General features: G+C 48.7%; 1 protein-coding gene across 2 annotated transcripts in view; it reads right to left on the bottom strand.

The window, feature by feature from the left end:
• The window catches only part of LOC123744603 (inositol-tetrakisphosphate 1-kinase), a 62002-nt gene that overhangs the window by 13151 nt on the left and 34399 nt on the right, over nucleotides 1-14452 (bottom strand). For both annotated transcript variants that reach the window (XM_045723498.2, XM_045723499.2), the window contains 4 exons: nucleotides 10604-10721; nucleotides 3072-3170; nucleotides 2024-2064; nucleotides 393-558 (listed from right to left, as the gene is read on the bottom strand). In XM_045723498.2, coding sequence (XP_045579454.1) covers nucleotides 393-558; nucleotides 2024-2064; nucleotides 3072-3170; nucleotides 10604-10610 — 313 coding nt within the window. In that variant the 5' untranslated portion in view covers nucleotides 10611-10721. The remainder of the gene's footprint in view (nucleotides 1-392; nucleotides 559-2023; nucleotides 2065-3071; nucleotides 3171-10603; nucleotides 10722-14452) is intronic.

The raw sequence follows: 14452 nt of genomic DNA, 5'->3' as shown, positions 1-14452 counted from the left end.
GATTTCCATTGCTAAAATTAGCTATAACGGAGCAAATAACTCACTAGCAATGAATATCAACAAATGTGCAAACGCGGCTCGCATTGATCTCAAAAACGCATCTCGCGACTGCATGATTGAAAGACCGCTTGTGCCTGTCAATGCAGGCCTACAATAATTAGACTCTGGTGCAATCTGCAGCGATTAGGAGAACAGTGACCAAAACATTGCATCCAGAGGACATTGATCCAATTCAGAACGAGTAAGCTAATTTGATATTGTGATTTTTTTGTGAATTTATTTAGTTGTGCATTTGGACAATTGAAATCTACAATCTGCTTGTACAAGAATTGTTTTTACTGCCTAGGGCAAGCCGACAAGCTTTAAAGTAGAGCCCTGCAGGGTCTCCTCACCTGCTGGTCCAGCGGGGAAGTTCTTCAGGGAGGGTCTCTCCACCAACGTGTAGGACTCCCCCACAACAAACACCTTGTAGAGCACCGCGTTGTGGTTGATGAAGCTCTGGATCACACATGGAGGCTTCACGCCCTTCAGGTCCTCCTCACTGAAAATGATGGCCATCTGTGGAGGGAGAAGCGGTCATCAATACATTTAGAATTTTATTTCAACCAATAACCTGCTCACATACCATGCAATCCATCCAACCAGTTTACGGCCTTGACTTGTTCAATGAGAAAAAGATGGCGCCGACAGATAGGGAAGCCGTGCTTCTAGCTCCTAAGCAAATAACCTCTCACTGACAGGAAAATAATCTCTCACTCAACGTCAACAAAACAAAAGGAGCTGATCGTGGACTTCAGGAAACAGCAGAGGGAGCCCCCCCCCATCCACATTGATGGGACTGTAGTGGAGAATGTGGAAAGCTTCAAGTTCCTCTGCATACACATCACTGACAAACTGAAATGGTCCACCCACACAGACAGTGGAGAATGAGGAAATTTGGCCTGGCACCTAAAACCCTCAAACTTTTACAGCTACACAATTGAGAGCATCCTGTCGGGCTGTATCACCGCCCGGTACAGCAACTTCACCGGCCGCAACCGCAGGGCTCCCCAGAGGGTGGAGCGGTCTGGCCCAACGCATCACCTGGGGAAAACTACCTGCCCCCCAGGACACCTATAGCACCCGATGTACAGGAAGGCCAAAGAAAATCAAGGACAAGAACCACTCGAGTCACTGCCTGTTCACCCCGCTATCATCCAGAAGGCGAGGTCAGTATAGGTGCATCAAAGCTGGGACAGACTGAAAAACAGCTTCTATCTCAAGGCCATCAGACTGTTAAATAGCCATCACTAGCACCTTAGAGGCTTCTGCCCTATATACATAGACTTGAAATCATTGGCCACTTTAATAATGGAACACTAGTCACTTTAATAATGTTTACATATTTTGCATTACTCATCTCATATGTATATTTGGGGCGGCAGGGTAGCCTAGTGGTTAGAGCATTGGGCTTGTAACCGAAAGGTTGCAAGTTCGAATCCCCAAGCTGACAAGGTACAAATCTGTCATTCTGCCCCTGAACCCACTGTTCCTAGGCCATCATTGAAAATAATAATTTGTTCTTAACTGACTTGCCTAGTTAAATAAAGGTAAAAAAAATAAATACTGTATTTTAGTCTATGCCGCTCAGATATTGCTCATCCAAATATTTAGATATTCTTAATTACATTCCTTTACTTTAGATGTGTGTATTGTTGTGAAATTGTTAGATATTACTTGTTAGATATTACAGCACTGTTGGAGCTAGAAACACAAGCATTTCACTACAGCCACAATAACATCTGCTAAACATGTGTATGTGACCAATAAAATTTGATATATGAATATTGACTAACGGACAAGCAGCTACTGATTTTGGCAGGGCTGCCACAGTCAGAACTCTAGTGTGTTTGATGATGTAGTTTGGTGCAGTGTTAAATGATTATCTAGTTAAAGACACTAATGGATTACAGGGATTTAGCTAATGATCGAGGGTGTGACTAATCTGTGACCCTAAGCGCTTCATGACCCTGGTGGCTCTTACCTCGTGGGAGTTGGTTCCATGGGCTACTCGTGTTTTGCAAACTGATAGACGGAGGGAGAGAAAGAAGAACAGGTTGAGAATGTTAGTGAAGAAACCACACTTCCCCAATGACCTGAGTGTTGAGAAAAAACATGACCGTCACAAGATGACAACAGGTTACTTCCACACTGACCACAACTTTCAAAACCACCTCCATAAATGGATGTCTGCAGACATGAATTGTGAGGAAATTGGCCATACAAGGTGGTTTAAAAGTAACTGAGGGTTAGAAAAAAAACAAGTCTAAAAATAAACTTCTTAGATAGCTATAGTTCATCACTGAAGAGTAATCATGATTAGAAATAATAAACTAATTGCTGTGCAGCTTATAAGTGTGGATACTAAAACCAGGTTTGTTTGAGATTTGGGCAGTTTTCTTTCACTGTTTACATTTTTTAAATTTTTTAAATTTTTAACAAAGCTAGGAAGAAGGACCATGTATAATATGGGTTGAGTCAGAGATTTGGATATAATGACGAGATACCCATGTCTCCACCCTAACAATGGGATTCATTGTCCCCAGATCGGAACGGCGGGCTGTCCAGTTCCCGCCTATTCCTCTCTTTGGATTGGTGGATACATCTAATTATTTTAATACTTTTTTGAATATTCGATGAGGGGTGTTGACGTCAACTGCCTGTATTAAATGGAGAGAGATGCTATGCTACTAGCCTCATGTCATGAATATGCATAGTCAGAGATAACTCCGATATAAAGTGTTTTTTCTCAGTTGCCGGGATGTCACGTCCTACTTATATCAGTACACTCATAACAACCAAAGAATTACAAAACGTATATTCGAGCAAATAAATCTTGACATTTTTTGCTGACCAAATTCGACACTCATTGACCTCCATACACAAACTCCTCGTTTGGTGAGCGAAAGAAACAAAACAATGTCACCTGCTGGAGAAGACAGATTTTTGTCCCAGTTATGCATCTCGCGTATCCTCTTACGCTCTGGTCGAGTGACAATTCCTCTATCAAATAAAAAAAGGGAGGGACTTACTAAAGGGGAATGTGAGTCCATGCTTCTCAATCTGGTCCAGTGTGTCTGGACCACACTCAGTGTTCAGAACCATGAACGGGGGAGAGCAGATCCTCTTATCTGGTGAGAGAAGGATGGAGAGGGAGAGAAAGGAAAGAAGATGAGTAAGAGAGTCGGATGGAAAACACCATCTCAATATCAGTGAATCTGTTGAATAAAGAAAATCCTTAAGCATGTCATTCAGAAGTCGACTATAGACTTTCTTTGTTACAGCATGACTAACCAAGAAGACTCACACACACAGAAACTTAAAAGCACATTGACTGATGTATTCTCTCAGAGATAGCTAGGTTTTTACCTGTGACCCTACTCAGATAGCCAAAACAATAAGAGAGCGACTTGTCATCGGAGCCATATACTACATACAGTTTAAGTCGGAAGTTTACAAACACCAAAGCCAAATACATTTAAACTCATTTTTTCACAATTCCTGACATTTAATCGTAGTAAAAATTCCCTGTCTTAGGTCAGTTAGGATCACCACTTTATTTTAAGAATGTGAAATGTCAGAATAATAGTAGAGAATTATTTTTTTCAGCTTTTATTTATTTCATCACATTGCCAGTGGGAGAGAACTTTACATACACTCAATTAGCATTGTCTTAAATTGTTTAACTTGGGTCAAATGTTTTGGGTAGCCTTCCACAAGCTTCCCACAATAAGTCGGGTGAATTTTGGCCCATTCCTCCTGACAGAGCTGGTGTAACTGAGTCAGGTTTGTAGGCCTCCTTGCTCGCACAGGCTTTTTCCAGCAGGTTTTGCACCAGTCCCTCCTGCAGCAAAGCACCCCCACAACATGATGCTGCCACCCCCGTGCTTCACGGTTGGGATGGTGTTCTTTGGCTCGCAAGCCTCCCCCTTTGTCCTCCAAACATAACGATGGTCATTAAGGCTAAACAGTTCTATTTTTGTTTCATCAGACCAGAGGACATTTCACCAAAAAGTACGATCTTTGTCCCCATGTGCAGTTGCAAACCGTAGTCTGGCTTTTTTTAATGGTGGTTTTGAAGCAGTGGCTTCTTCCTTGCTGAGTGGCCTTTCAGGTTATGTCGATATAGGACTCGTTTTACTATGGATATAGATACTTTTGTACCTGTTTCCTCCAGCATCTTCACAAGGTCCTTTGCTGTTGTTCTAGGATTGATTCACACTTTTAGCTCCAAAGTACGTTCATCTCTAGGGGACAGAACGCGTCTCCTTCCTTAGCGGTATGACGGCTGCGTGGTCCCATGGTGTTTATACTTGCGTACTATTGTTTGTACAGATGAACGTGGTACCTTCAGGTGTTTGGAAATTGCTCCCAAGGATGAACCAGACTCAAATAATGTCAATTAGCCTATCGGAAGCTTCTAAAGTCATGACATAATTTTCTGGAATTTTCCAAGCTGTTTAAAGGCACAGTCAATTTCGTGTATGTAAACTTCTGACCCACTGGAATTGTGATACAGTGAATTATAAGTGAAATAATCTGTATGTAAACAATTGTTGGAAAAAGTACTTGTGTCATGCACAAAGTAGATGTCCTAACCGACTTGCCAAAACTATAATTTGTTAACAAAGAATTTGTGGAGTGGTTGAAAAACGAGTTTTAATGACTCCAACCTAAGTGTTTGTAAACTTCCGACTTCAACTGTACGTGGTTTGAGAAGTTAGCAAGGTAAATTTGATCAACTGAGTTCAACTCAGAAATGCCAGTACCACGAAAAAAGCTCACCATTTAGCCAGGCACATTTCTATGGTAATTTAGCAGACGGTCTTATCCAGAGCGACTTACGGGAAGGTGCTCCTGCATTAATAAGCACACCAAAGATGGCATCAACAATAAGTAATAAAATAAAGATGGCACTTCTAAGCCCATTTCACACCATAGCTTGTTGAATTTGCAAGGTAACTGTTCTTCCATTTTGGCACAAATGAAATTGTGGAACTGACTCGCCCATAGATTGATGCTTCAGTAATGTCTCAATCAAGAGTTCGGTGTTCGACTAGCCACCTGCGGCATGCATGTGCAGTTACAAGCCTGTTAGAGTTAGTGGCAGGCAGACGAGCAATATCCACTGTCATAGTACGGAAGAAGCCTGAGCTGGAATGTGAAGCTAACTGAAGCTTTAGAAAACCCTGAGTAGATCTAACTTACATCATAGTATACCTCTCTGATGACAGAGACAGAAGGCCATGCTATTTCAGAAAAACACACACCATTGGTGTGCATGTCAGTACACCGACATCACTCCTTTCCTTTCATCCCTACAGCTGGATTAGAGAACAAACACCAAACACACAGCCGCCACCTGAGGGAGGAGCAGAGGAGAGAGAGAGAGGAGCACAGTCTCTTGTTCAAATAAATAAACCAGGAAGCTGCCAACCCTGCTTGGTCTGGCCTGCTACACCCGGAGAACATACAACACAGAGACACCACTGCACCAGACAGACAGAACAGGAACAGACAGAGAAACAACAAAGACTACTAGACAGACAACATTATACACGAGACAAGTCCACAGTTCTTACAAAAGCAGTCAGGTGTACATGCAGTGCATGTACAGTACAGATACACAGGATGGGTGTGTTTGTCAAACACAGACGCTAGCACTTTGGGATATCAAATAAGAGCAAAATTCTCATGTTTACATCATGCCCTGATGCGGTGGCTGTCTCACCATCTCCTGTGATAAGACTTGATTTAAGAGGTTCTGACACCCCAGGAAACAACAGACAAACATCCTGCAGCTACAACACAGCAAACCTCCCCTAATTTTAAGCCTATATTTAAGTTCTGGCGCTCTGCTGCAATTTTCTGGCTATTGGAGATAAGGTGGCTTGTGAGATATTGCCACAAGAAATCAGTGTCCAGGCCAAACCAAACACTGGCATATTGGTGCAGATGACAAAAACACAATAAAAAACGCTAGTGTTTGTGTTGCGTGGGCAATGTGATATTAGTGCTTCCGGTGAGTTGTGCTGAGGTCCGTTAAATCCCACAGGCCTGTAATACACTGGCTACAGTACCCTGCATGCTGCTGAGCTGTGGTCAGAGAGACTACCCAGACACAGCTCAATGATCCCATCGTGGAAGTGTGGTGTGTACACTACACACAAAGACTTGCGCATTTGACAAGTCATGGAGTGAAAGTCCAGGCCATGAGCAGCTGACTCAGGAGGGGAGGAGTGACTGGAGGAAGTAGGGGGGTCACCAGGGCAACGTCTTTTGAGTGGCAGAGAGTCAAGGAACGGGTCCGCTTCCCGTTTTGCCGGCTCCGTTGTTCAGCATTTAATAGGCTACATTACATGCGGTGCCAATCACAATCCACTGATACTCCACTGTAGGTTCTTTTCAAACCAAAAACATACACAACCTGTCTTCATTTAAAAGAATCAACAAAAAATATTATAGAATTATGAACCCAACGAATACAAGTTAAAATAAACACATACGGTTGCTTTCAGACTGATTTTATGGTTGCTAAACATAGAACAAGAAAAAAGGACCCAGTCACAAACAAACACAATTGTTAATACAAGACAATTGATTCTGCTCTGTGCTCCTTAACTTGTAGGTCTGTGGTGCTCCTGTTCTGTCAGTGGAGACGTAGCAGCAGCCTAGGAGTGTGGTGTGATGAAGAGCCGTGAAGGGTTTACCCATCACATCACCCCACTGAGCGGAGCTCCAAATTCACACTCACCGACTGTCACGCCGCTGTTGTTATGGGAGAGGTGGTAAGAACATCAGACTAACGTCATTCAAAAACAACCCAAAGACCCAACAACACGTATTTGAGTTGTGAGAATAGACTAAAACACATTGTAAATCTCCTGTCCTGACTTGAGCAAACAAAAAGACTAAAAGGCACGGTTAGAAGCTTTGGGCCTAGCGAGAGGAGGGGATATGACGATGGTAGTGATGGTGAGTCTGTCTATTATGTGTTGGTGTCATGCTTGGGCCTGGCCGTTTGCTCCCCTGCACTTCGAGCCAATCTCTTCCTCTGTCTAAACACTGTGTGCTCTCAGCAGACCCGCTGGAGCCACAGGACGTCAGTCCAACTCGTAGTAGCACGGCATACAGCACAGGCTGGCCTGGCGCCCTTGAACCATTCAGGGGGTGGGGATCCAGACTAGGACCGTACCAGACCCAATCCTACCATGAAAAAAAAAAACACCCAATTAAAATGGAGAAGTTCTCATTTTAAAGGATGTCATCACTAGGGTTTGATCCATAAGGGACAGAGCAGGACAGACTTAAGGTGGCCTGTCTGAGTGGACTGTTCATACCAGGCACTGGTGAAGTCTTTCCATACACGCAAGCAGCCACCAGTGAAACTGAGCCTCACATATTCTTTGCAAAAGTTATTATCAGCATTATCAGAGGATTATGAAGTAGGCCTATACTGATACAATTCCAGTATTGACAATAGACTGAAAAGTAATGTTGCTATTCAGGGCTACATTCTAGTAACACAGCATTCTGGAACATTCCCCATATTCAGAACCAGGAATCTAGAATGTTCCATATCCTGCTGTGACTCATTATTCATCTCTAATCACAGACAATAATGCCATTGATCTTTGTGAGAGGACAGCCCCTGACTCGACGTCGTAGAGCATCTCCGCAAACGTTTGATTACCTTCATCAAATCAGACAGACCAGATCCATAACGGAACAGTGAACTGCTTTGAAGGCAGTCGTTGCGTAAGCAAGGCAATCAATCATAATCCTTTTTATTCAGCCCATGCTGACTGTTCTGCGCTGGGTTTGGGGCCTGGATGTGTGCGGTCCTCAGCAGTCACTCCTGGCTGTTTTTCTTTAATATGCTGCGCCTTTGTTTAAATATTGATTACTCGCATCAGCAGGACAATTGTTATTGTTGGTCGCATTTGAACCACGGCAACTAAGGCGAGGATTTATGTGAACATTAAATACTCCCCACATAACAAAGCACTCTACCATTATCCAGTTAAATACCCCGAGCCTAGTTCAGTTTGATTCCACAAAAACATATCTTAATTTAAGGGTGTCCCAGTTCCTTTCTTTTGAAGTGGAAAAGAAATACCAAGATGAAGAGCCCCAAGAATGAGATCCTTCACATTATACAACCTGACAGCTGTTGCCATCTTTACAAACACCAAGTGAAATATCAAGGCAGCAAAGCTGACTTCTAAACAGAAAAGAGTGGATTCCACCACCTAAAGTAAACAACTGCCCTGCTCTGTTTCACAAGAGAAACAAAACCGACGTAGACAATACTCTGGAATGCTGATGAGCTGAACCATGAGTCATGTGGTGGAGGAAACCAGTGGGACCAGGAGAACTAACCCCTGTCTAGTTATTTAGACAAACCCCTGCCTGCACAATGCTGCACAGACACTGTACAGAGCTGCCTACTGATCCCCACATTCTCCAAGTACAGTTAGGGAAGTTTCAAGGCCCAGTGCAGTCAAAAACGGGATTTTCCTGCATTTTATATATATTTCTACACTATGAGGTTGGAATAATACTGTGAAATTGTGAAAATTATAATGCCCTTAAAGTGCAAGAGCTGTTTGAAAAGATCACCTGGAATTTCAGCTTGTTTTGGCAGGATGGAGTTTTGGCCTGCCTGGTGACATCAGGTGGTAAATTAGATAATAGACCAATCAAAAAGAGAGTTCAAAACCTCTATGTCAATAACGCTAGTTTTTAGTTTCCCCCTCTCCACTCAGACCACTCCCAAAATTCTTGCTTGAGAAATTGCTCTTTGCTAAGAAGCCATTTTTGTTTCTTTTTTACCAATTATCGGGAGAGGCGAAGGTCGAATCATGCGTCCTCCGAAACAAGACCCGCCAAGCCGTGCTTCTTAAGACCCGCTCTTAAGACCTGCTAACCCGTAAGCCAGCTGCACCAATGTGTCGGAGGAAACACTGTTCAACTGGCGACTGAACTCAGCCTGTAGGCGCCCGGCCCGGCCCCTCCCCCAACCCGGACGAGGCTCCGCCCTATGGGACTCCCAGTCACTGCCGGTAATGACACAGTCTGGGATGGAACCCCAGGCTGTAGTGACGCCGTAACACGGCGATGCATAACCTTAGACCGCTGCACCACTCGGGAGGCCCTCTTTTTGACCATTTTAATTTAAAACAAACACAGTAATGTACTTAAATTGTTACCAGCTGCATTGGACCTTTATAATGTATCAGCTTAAAAGCAAACACACACACACCTCTAGTGCTTCCTCCTATTGAGCAATACTCTCAGCCAGCCCTCTGACCATGGCAGGCTCGCCACAGCCTCTGGTACTGGGGACTGGTTGCCTTGGCAGCCAGCACTGCACTGTGGCTCCATGGTCTCCACTGATAAGGAGGAGGAAGTGGCCGTGGCAGACTGTGCGCTTTGGACTTTCCCCGCTCTACGACACCCCTCCCCCTCCATGTTCCCACCAGCAACTGTTGATGACTACTGAAACTAACCCTTTTTTTCTTGTCGTGATGTGATCTAGGACTGACAGTTTCCATTCCAACATCTGAGTTGAACCTTTTTCTGAGAGTAAAAACAGCATCAGGAGTACCAAAAGGTACACCTCATCAGCTCAAATAGATCTAGTCACTCAATACCAACAGGCTGCAAACAGATGCATCACATCCTAATAGCAAGCTAATTATCTTACAATGTCTAATGAGTAAGCCCCCCCTCACACGAGAGCCAGTGGGACAGACAGAGGCTCTCCTCAATTCAGGCAATTTACAGCTTACAAGCTCTGTTACATAAACATGTCTGTTTGTATAAAAACTGAAATTGTTTACATTTATTTTGTGGCGCTGACACCACGAGCACTGCACAACCACACACCAAAATGTGTACACGTGCCGACACCTGTGTGTGGTGCATGCAGTACGGCAGGGTCTGCATGTTGTAACAGCTCCAGGTTTATGTCCCATGCCATGTTCTCAGTTAATGAACAGCGGATGAGAAAGGTCTCCTGCTGATAATGTGCTGTCAGTCCACTGCTCTGCTCCAGTCTCTGGACCCTGACCAGCATATGGCTCCGGTGACAGAAAATCTAGGTGCCGCTGGCCTGCCTTCTCTAACTAATGGAGCTTTAGTCCATCACTGGATACAATACACACTCTGGCAGAGGCAGCAGCCAGGTTCACAGAGGGGAGAGAGGAGGCGGGATGGTGCTGTCATGGTGGGAGGAATACAATTGTGTTACGCTCCTCCACTGCCTGCGTAACGCATCTGGTAGGATGCAGAAAGTAATATTATTGAACTACGGGGTGACGCACGATCCACCACTGAAATACATAACATCACCTCCTCCTAGACACTTTCTCAGAAACTAAACCAAAAAGGTCTGTCATCACAACCAATCCTTGACACAACAGATTACTGATTCACACCTCTCTGGGATTTTCTGTCGTCTAGGCCTGGCAGTGGGGATGATTTTGGGAGTTAAATCATACGCAGCCCATTTGTGATACACTGCCAGTGTTGCAGTGTGTGTGTGTGTGTGTGATGCTACCTTGCATACAGTCCTCTATCCGATGGATGAGCTGGTAGGACTTGCAGCGGTCCAGCAGGGTTCTGATTGCTGGGAGGGGGTCCAGCACGATGGTCTCAGGGTGGGCATCAATGTAGTCCTGAAACACACAGCGGGAAGATGAGGTAGTCTAGACACACAGCGTAATACAGACACTTCACAGTAGGCCATGGATGTGTATTTCCATCATGCCCACTGTGGTGTGTGTGTGTGTGTGTGTGTGTCATCATGCTCGCAGGCCAGTGGGTTACATCACTGTGCCCTGCATGGCAGGCTGTTAGGTCAGCGTGAGGTTTACTGATTTATATAACTACACGCCAGCCCCCACTCTCCTCTCCCCATTCCACGTCTCCCCACTCCACCCTCCTCTCCCCGTCTCTACCCTCCACCCTACGTCTCCACACTCCCCGTCTCCACCCTCCTCTCCCCGTCTCCACCACCCACTCCTCCCTTCTCTCCCGTCTCCACCCTCCGTCTCCACACTCCCCGTCTCCCCCCTCCGTCTCCACCCTCCGTCTCCCCCCCTCCACTCCCGTCTCCCCACTCCACCCTCCTCTCCACTCCCGTCTCCACGTCTCCACCCTCCGCTCCCCGTCTCCACTCCCATCTCCCCCCTCCTCTCCCCGTCTCCACTCCCATCTCCCCCCTCCTCTCCCCGTCTCCACCCTCCGTCTCCAAGTCTCCAACCCCCGTCTCCACCCTCCTCGTCTCCACCCTCCACTCCCGTCTCCCCACTCTACCCTCCACTCCCCGTCTCCAACCTCCTCTCCCCGTCTCCACACTCCACTCCCCGTCTCCACACTCCACTCCCCGTCTCCACACTCCACTCCCCGTCTCCCCACTCCACTCCCCACTCCACGTCTCCACACTCCACTCCCCGTCTCCACACTCCACCCGTCTCCACACTCCACCCTCCTCTCCCACGTCTCTACACTCCACCCTCCTCTCCCCGTCTCTACACTCCACCCTCCTCTCCCCGTCTCCACTCCCCGTCCTCTACACTCCGTCTCCCTACACTCCGCTCCCCACTCCCCGCTCCCCACACTCCGCTCCCCACACTCCGCTCCCCACACTCCGCTCCCCACACTCCGCTCCCCACACTCCGCTCCCCACACTCCGCTCCCCGTCTCCACACTCCGCTCCCCGTCTCTACACTCCACCCTACGCTCCCCGTCTCCCCCCTCCTCTCCACCCTCCATCTCCTCCCTCCACCCCCATCGCCACCCCCGTCCCCACCCTCCTCTCTCCGTCTTCGCTCCCCGTCTCCACCCTCCACTCCCCGTCTCCACCCTCCGCGCCCCGTCTCCACCCTCCGCGTCTCTACACTCCACCCTCCGCTCCGCGTCTCTACACTCCACCCTCCGCTCCCAGTCTCCACCCTCCGTCTCCCCCCTCCTCTCCACCCTCCACTCCCGTCTCCCCCCTCCTCTCCACCCTCCACTCCCGTCTCCACCCTCCTCTCTGACCCCCGTCTCCACTCTCCGCTCCCCATCTCCACCCTCCAATCCCCCCTCCACTCCCGTCTCCCCCCCCCCCCGTCTCCATCTCTACGCTCCGCTCCCCGTCTCTACGCTCCCCGTCTCTACGCTCCCCACACTCCGCTCCCCACACTCCGCTCCCCGTCTCTACACTCCACCCTACGCTCCCCGTCTCCACCCTCCGTCTCCCCCCTCCTCTCCACCCTCCACTCCCGTCTCCATCTCCCCCCTCCACCCCCATCGCCACCCCGGTCCCCTTCTCCACCCTCCTCTCTCCGTCTCCGCTCCCCGTCTCCACCCCCCGTCTCCAAGTCCCCACCCTCCGTCTCCAAGTCTCCACCCTCCAAGTCTCCAACCCCCGTCTCCACCCTCCCCGTCTCCACCCTCCTCTCCCCGTCTCCACACTCCACCCGTCTCCACACGTCTCCACACTCCACCCTCCTCTCCCCGTCTCTACACTCCACCCTCCACTCCCCGTCTCTACACTCCGCTCCCTACACTCCGCTCCCCGTCTCCACACTCCGCTCCCCGTCTCCACACTCCGCTCCCCGTCTCCACACTCCGCTCCCCGTCTCCACACTCCGCTCCCCGTCTCCACACTCCGCTCCCCGTCTCCACACTCCGCTCCCCGTCTCCACACTCCGCTCCCCGTCTCCACACTCCACCCTCCGCTCCCCGTCTCCACCCTCCGTCTCCCCCCTCCTCTCCACCCTCCATCTCCCCCCTCCACCCCCATCGCCACCCCCGTCCCCACCCTCCTCTCTCCGTCTCCGCTCCCCGTCTCCACCCTCCGCTCCCCGTCTCCACCCTCCGCTCCCCGTCTCCCCCCTCCCCCCCGTCTCCACTTCTCCGGCCCTCCTCTCCCCGGCTCCGCTCCCCGTCTCCACACTCCGCTCCCCGTCTCTACACTCCGCTCCGCGTCTCTACACTCCACCCTCCGCTCCCAGTCTCCACCCTCCGTCTCCCCCCTCCTCTCCACCCTCCACTCCCCGTCTCCACCCTCCACTCCCCGTCTCCCCCCCCGTCTCCGTCTCCCCCCTCCACCGTCTCCCCCCTCCACCCCCCCCCGTCTCCACTTCTCCGGCCCTCCTCTCCCCGGCTCCGCTCCCCGTCTCCACGCTCCGCTCCCCACCCTCCGCGTCTCCGCCCTCCGCGTCTCCGCCCTCCACTCCACCCTCCGCTCCCCGTCTCTACGCTCCACCCTCCGCTCCCCGTCTCTACGCTCCACCCTCCGCTCCCCGTCTCTACGCTCCACCCTCCGCTCCCCGTCTCTACGCTCCACCCTCCGCTCCCCGTCTCTACGCTCCACCCTCCGCTCCCCGTCTCTACGCTCCACCCTCCGCTCCCCGTCTCTACGCTCCACCCTCCGCTCCCCGTCTCTACGCTCCACCCTCCGCTCCCCGTCTCTACGCTCCACCCTCCGCTCCCCGTCTCTACGCTCCACCCTCCGCTCCCCGTCTCTACGCTCCACCCTCCACTCCCCGTCTCCCACACTCTCCATTTTCATCTCTGCCCAGTCCTTTCCTTCTGCCAGCCTCTCATCATCTCAGTCTTTTAGTTATTCTCTAACAGATGCTTTGGCCCACACATTATGCAAACTCAACACTCCCCCAACCCACAGTGAAATCTACATTTTTCATACATTAGGCTAAATTGCCTAACATAAAAATGCATCCACACACAGGCACAAAAATGCCCACCTACGTACAGACATTTAGTCAAACAGACATGTACGTACAGACATTTAGTCAAACACACATGTACGTACAGACATTTAGTCAAACACACATGTACGTACAGACATTTAGTCAAACACACATGTACGTACAGACATTTAGTCAAACACACATGTACGTACAGACATTTAGTCAAACACACATGTACGTACAGACATTTAGTCAAACACACATGTACGTACAGACATTTAGTCAAACACACATGTACGTACAGACATTTAGTCAAACACACATGTACGTACAGACATTTAGTCAAACACACATGTACGTACAGACATTTAGTCAAACACACATGTACGTACAGACATTTAGTCAAACACACATGTACGTACAGACATTTAGTCAAACACACATGTACATACAGACATTTAGTCAAACACACATGTACATACAGACATGTTTCCTTGGGACTAAACATCCATCTGCAGAGAGACTATGACTCCTGCCAGCGCTGATCAAAACATCCGTGCGGTTACATAAGACAAACGTGTTGCAGTCAAAAGCTGAAGCCAAACTTATCTTCCAGTGGTTTAGAAGAACTGACAACTCCTGTGTACTTGGCCATCAATTTGCTGCTTTCTATCTCCTACACATGTGTGTGAGAAAAGAGGGCGGGA

Source organism: Salmo salar, chromosome 09 (genome assembly GCF_965601325.2).
Source record: "Salmo salar chromosome 09, fSalSal1, whole genome shotgun sequence".
In the NCBI taxonomy this organism is placed as follows: domain Eukaryota; kingdom Metazoa; phylum Chordata; class Actinopteri; order Salmoniformes; family Salmonidae; genus Salmo; species Salmo salar.
The sequence above is the reverse complement of the archived record's forward strand: the minus strand, read 5'-3'. Positions and strand labels throughout refer to the sequence as shown.